Consider the following 5,361-nt stretch of genomic DNA (forward strand, 5'->3'; position numbering starts at 1 on the left):
TACGATACAAGTGCGGAAAAGAGGAAATTCGAAACGAGTGGCGATAAATTAAAACACGACCGAATGGAGTGTTTTAAATCGACACAAGTTGCGAATTACCTATTCGCACGTGTATCGTACATCGTTTTACAGTACATATGGGCCTTTAAACTTTTGACATCGCACGAAAACTGCTATTTTACGCACTAGTGCGGGAAAATAGGACCATATGTACTGTAAAATATATAAAATACATATAGGCAATTTTTATAGCAACTCATACATTTTCTCTCGGAAAGCGACATTTCACGACGGCATACAACTTTCCCTACGAAGCGATCTTCAAATACGATCCGCTCTGCGTCACCACCATATACTTCGGTGGATCATGGTTATGTTCCCTCAACTTGACTAGTTTCCCCGCAGCGCTGAGTTTACACGCACACTTGCAACCGGACGACTTGTACCGTGAACAGATGTACAAGCTGTTGTTAGGAGACTCGCGGTTTAGGGAGAATGTGTAGCCGTCTACCATGAGAAGGGGTTTGCCGCGCGCGGTGGGGATGAACGAATAGGTTAGACCTGGAAATACGGGTAGCATTATAAACTATACGAAAAATGAAATTTGAATTAAAATATGGTTTAAATTCTTTTGTTTTCGAAACAAACAATGCAATTCAGTCCCAACGGAATCTGGTTTATACATATTACATTGAAGTAATTAGTACCAAGGATAGGACAGTGGACCGTACGAGGTTAAACTTTCTCTCTTTTTTAATACTATACTACTATAAAACGGGTCCATATTGGGTTGCATACAAGTTTAGGTCATATCTTTGATGCGCATAACAACTTGTGTCATAATCATTGTTGTATTTGGAAGGGCACGAGTGAAACAACCGATGGCTATAGACACACTGCTTTATTGCACATGTACGTACGTAGTAATGGAAGCGGGGTGGTGCGCTCACGCACACATACATAACAATCCTCCCCATAGTTTACAACTAGACTAAATACAAAGATTACTTAAAATAGGGTTTATAATTAACTTTGGGACGGTTTCGTTTGACTCTGTCCTGGCCGACAGTGGTAGCCGGGTTGGGTACACTTGGATCATCTGGCCCTTCTACTGGGGTGTCGTCCGACTCGGCGTCCTCGAACCGTTCCTGTGGGTCGTCGTCGGGCGGCGGCATAGGATCTGTTAATTCGGCGCCTTCTGGGCTTCGATCGGCTATTTGACCGCCTTCTCCTCCCTCACTATTTTGCACTTCGCTGCCGGTAGTACCCGTCGAGGAAATGTTTTGTTCTGATGAGAATAAATCTTCTAGAGAGATGTCATCTAGAAACGAACCGTCCTCTTTTCCCTTGTATAACATTAATTGATCTTTATGTTTTTTATGCTTATCTAAATGCTCACAATCTTTTACTAAATATACCACTTTTCCCAACTTTTCCAAAATTATACCCTTACACCATGTAAACTTATTAGTATTAAAGTTTTTTTTATATAAAACTTTATCGCCTATATTAAATTCTTGTTTATTTTTACCACTATACGCCTTACTCTGTAAACACTGTTGATTTTTTACATAATTATCCAATGACGTGTGCGAGGTGGACGCAGTCGAAGGGTTAAGTAAATCTAGGCGTGTCCGAAGTTTGCGGCCGAAAACTAATTGAGCAGGCGAGTGCCCCGTCGTGGAATGTATTGAATTCCTGTAGTCAAAAAGAAATTTTTGTAACTTATTATTACAATCTTTAATATTTCGACTATTTATTAAACAGGATTTAATTCCCTTTTTGACTATTTTCACGGAGCTCTCTGCCTGCCCATTGCTAGCCGGGTGGTACGCCGGTGACGTCACCGGTGTTATGCCGTTCAACAAACAAAAATCCTTAAACTCTTGTGACGTAAATGCGCACCCGTTGTCACTACCTATCACTTGCGGTAACCCGAACCTAGCCATGAACTCGTACAACTTTTCGCACACCGCCGACGTGTTAGTGCCGTTTTTCATATTATAGACCTCAACCCATTTACTATGAGCATCTACGATCACTAGGTAGGTGTTGCCATTAATTGGCCCCAAAAAATCTAAATGGATCCTCGTAAAAGGATCCGTAGGGAATTTCCAAGGAGCTAAAGGTGCACGACTGGGTGCCGGCCTCAACTTAATACAAGTTTCACAAGAACCTATCATTTGTTCAATCTTTTCGTCGATCTTAGGAAACCAAAATTTGGACCGAGCCTCCGCTTTGGTTTTTACTATTCCTAAGTGAGAATTATGTAACTCTGATAACGCGCGTGACTGCAAAGTCGCAGGAATTACGACCTTATGGCCTCTCATCAAACAGCCGTTTTCATATGATAACTGCAATCTACATTGGAAATAGGGTTTTAACTTATCGTCGTTAATTTTCTTAGGCCAGCCTTTACAAACGTAACCTATCACCTTACTTAAATCTGGGTCAGCCTTTGTTTGATTACGCAACTCGTCTGTAGTTAACGGTAAGCATCCTTCGATAACAAAATTGATGTATGACGCACGATCATCTGCTATGAACGGGTCTAGTCCCTCCCCGCGCGCGCGCCCCCGCTGTGGCCCTTCGCTGTTATCGCCGTTGTCAGGTAAACAAGCTCGAGACAGATAATCTGCACTATTCATGGCACTCCGGATATACTCAATTTTATAATTATATGCGCTTAAAAAAATTGCATACCTTTGCAACCGATTAGCCGTAACTTCGGGAATGCCCTTATACGGCCCGAAAATGGAGATTAGAGGTTTATGATCGGTACGTAAAGTAAAGGGCACCGACCTCCCAAATAAATACTGATGGTAGCGTTTAACTGCGAACACGATTGCCGTGGCTTCTTTTTGAAGTTGCGAATAATTTTTTTCTGCCGCGTTAAGCGTACGCGAAGCGAATGAAATAGGCCTTTCACTGTTATCTGGCTGTATTTGACTCAAAATGGCACCAAGGCCGTGAGGTGATGCGTCAACGGTCAAAACTAGATTAGCATTTGGGTCAAAATGGGCTAAAACTTGTTCCGAGGCCAGGCTTTTTTTTATTTTTTCAAATGCTTGGTCATGCTCCTCTCTCCAACACCACTTAACCCCTTTCTTCAACAAATCATACAACGGTGAAAGTATCATGGATGCCCCTTGCACAAAATTACGGTAGTAATTTACTAAACCTAAAAATGATTGTAATTTATTTACATTGGTCGGTACAGGCGCTTCCAGGATTGCTTTCACCTTGTCGGGGGATTTGTGAAGCCCGTTTTTATCTATTATATAACCTAAGTATTGCACTTGCTCCTGAAAAAATACGCATTTTTCTTTTTGCAAAGTTAACCCTGCGTTTTCCAATCTTTTTAAAACTGCGTTTAATCTTTGCAAATGTTCCGTGTCGTCTTTACCGGTTATTAATATATCGTCCAGTAAACACAGTACTCCTTCCATACCACTAAGCAAATTATCAATCGCGCGCTGAAATATAGCCGGGGCACTAGCCAACCCAAAAACTAAGCGTGTGTAGATAAATAAACCACGATGCGTATTTATGCAGGTAAGATGCTGGGAGTCCGGCTTTAACTCAAGCTGAGTGTACGCGGAAGATAAATCTAGCTTTGAGAACGTTTGTCCTCCGTGTAATTTAGTGAACAGCTCTTTAATTGTGGGTAACGGATATTGTTCCACACACAGCTGCTTATTAATGCTGACCGAGTAATCTGCACAAATACGCATGGTGCCATTATTTTTTAACACCGGAACTATTGGAGATGCGTATTCCGAATACTCAACAGGCTTTAATACACCTAGACTTACTAAGCGGTCTATTTCTTTGTCTACTTTTCCCTTTAGAGCAAATGCTAACGGTCGCGCCTTGAAAAAAACCGGTTTCGCGTCTGGTTTAAGCGGCAACCCGACTTTGTACTTATTAAATAGGCCTAAATCATCTGAAAACACTGCCGGATAATTACTTTGCAATATTTCCAGTTTATCCCGTTTTTGCGTACAGTAATTAACTGGTGTTGTCATTTCTAAGTTAAATGCTGAAATGAAATCTCGACCTAAAATCGGCGGGCCACCATTGCGAATAATGTAAACATCAATCAGCTGTGTGCGTCCCGCGTATTCTATGGACATTGGCGCCATACCTATGGAGGCCAGGTTACCGCCGTTATATGACGCCAGATTTTTCTTAGGCGCGCAAACCGTCACTTTAGAGAAATGCTTGTTGAATAGCCGCGGCGACATCGCCGTGACCGCTGCCCCGCTATCAATTTCAAACTGTAACGGCACGCCTTGTACGGTCACCCATTCTAACATGGGTTCCCCCTTTATGGAACGAATATTAAACAACTTACCGTCGTCTCCCTCGCTCACGTCATTCGCCATAATGCACTTTACTGATTTGCACATTTTTTTTAAATGGCCTTTACCGCGGCATTTCTTGCATCGATAATTAGAAAAACGACATTCGGCCGTCTTATGGTTTGAATAACCGCACACCGCACATTTTTCACGGGCCGAATCCTTGGTCTCGCTGGTGATCTTGAACAGCTGGTCGCTCGTCGAGGCCGTTTGTCCCGCACCCGCCGACACCTCCCGCGCGCAGCGCACCGCGTTAGCCAACTCCACCGCCTTGGTAAGCGTCAGCTCCTTGAGGTCCTGCGTGAAAACCTTGTCCCGCTCCCGTCCCGGCAGCATGCCCATCATAAATCTGTCGCGAAGAACTTCCTCTACGTTTGTGAAGTCGCAATCCGCTGACAAACCACGTAGCCTTGCCGCCCATTGGGTATGCGTCTCTCCGTTTTGTTGAACGGCCGAATAGAATTTGTACCGTTCACTAAACCCAAACACCTTTGGAACAAAGTGGTTTTCCAACAATTTTAATACATCTTCGTACGGCACTTCTTCAATCTTCTTGGGCAACGCTAAGTCCGCTGCGAGTTTGTAAGTACCGTCAATGAGTGTGCTAAGTAATATCGCTCGCCTTTGTTCGCCTCCCGCGTCTGACGTCGCATTTATTTTATTTGCCACAAACCATTGCAATAAGCGTGATTTAAACGTTTTCCATGTCTGCGAATGGTGATCAAAAGTAGGCAAAATTCCGAAATGCGCACTGGTAGACATTTTTATTTTCGCGTAGGTAGATCGTCGCCAATGTTGTATTTGGAAGGGCACGAGTGAAACAACCGATGGCTATAGACACACTGCTTTATTGCACATGTACGTACGTAGTAATGGAAGCGGGGTGGTGCGCTCACGCACACATACATAACAATCATCATTGCGCATACAAATTAAAAGTCATATTATTATGTGTCATACATTTTTAGCCATAATATTTGATGACATACTCAGCAGT

At 43.0% G+C, this 5,361-nt stretch overlaps 1 protein-coding gene across 2 annotated transcripts; it reads right to left on the reverse strand.

Moving 5' to 3' along the window:
- Window positions 1-1,416: 1,416 nt before the first annotated feature.
- On the reverse strand, window positions 1,417-5,134 carry LOC134806051 (uncharacterized). 2 transcript variants are annotated; one of them, XM_063779255.1, is made up of 2 exons: window positions 4,358-5,134; window positions 1,417-1,547 (listed from the first exon to the last, which is right to left on the reverse strand). In XM_063779255.1, the coding sequence occupies exons 1-2, from the start codon at window positions 5,124-5,126 to the stop codon at window positions 1,543-1,545; spliced, it is 774 nt and encodes a 257-aa protein (XP_063635325.1). In that variant the 5' UTR covers window positions 5,127-5,134; the 3' UTR covers window positions 1,417-1,542. The 2 variants fall into 2 exon arrangements, with proteins under 2 accessions (XP_063635325.1, XP_063635324.1); XM_063779254.1 differs by having other exon boundaries at window positions 1,436-1,556.
- Between the last annotated feature and the right edge of the window lie 227 nt (window positions 5,135-5,361).

The sequence above is a fragment of the Cydia splendana genome, chromosome 2 (assembly GCF_910591565.1).
Source record: "Cydia splendana chromosome 2, ilCydSple1.2, whole genome shotgun sequence".
Lineage (NCBI taxonomy): Eukaryota > Metazoa > Arthropoda > Insecta > Lepidoptera > Tortricidae > Cydia > Cydia splendana.

Excerpts from the sequence above, each read along its gene's own strand:
- LOC134806051 (XM_063779254.1), bottom strand. The coding sequence starts at position 5,126 with ATGTCTACCAGTGCGCATTTCGGAATTTTGCCTACTTTTGATCACCAT.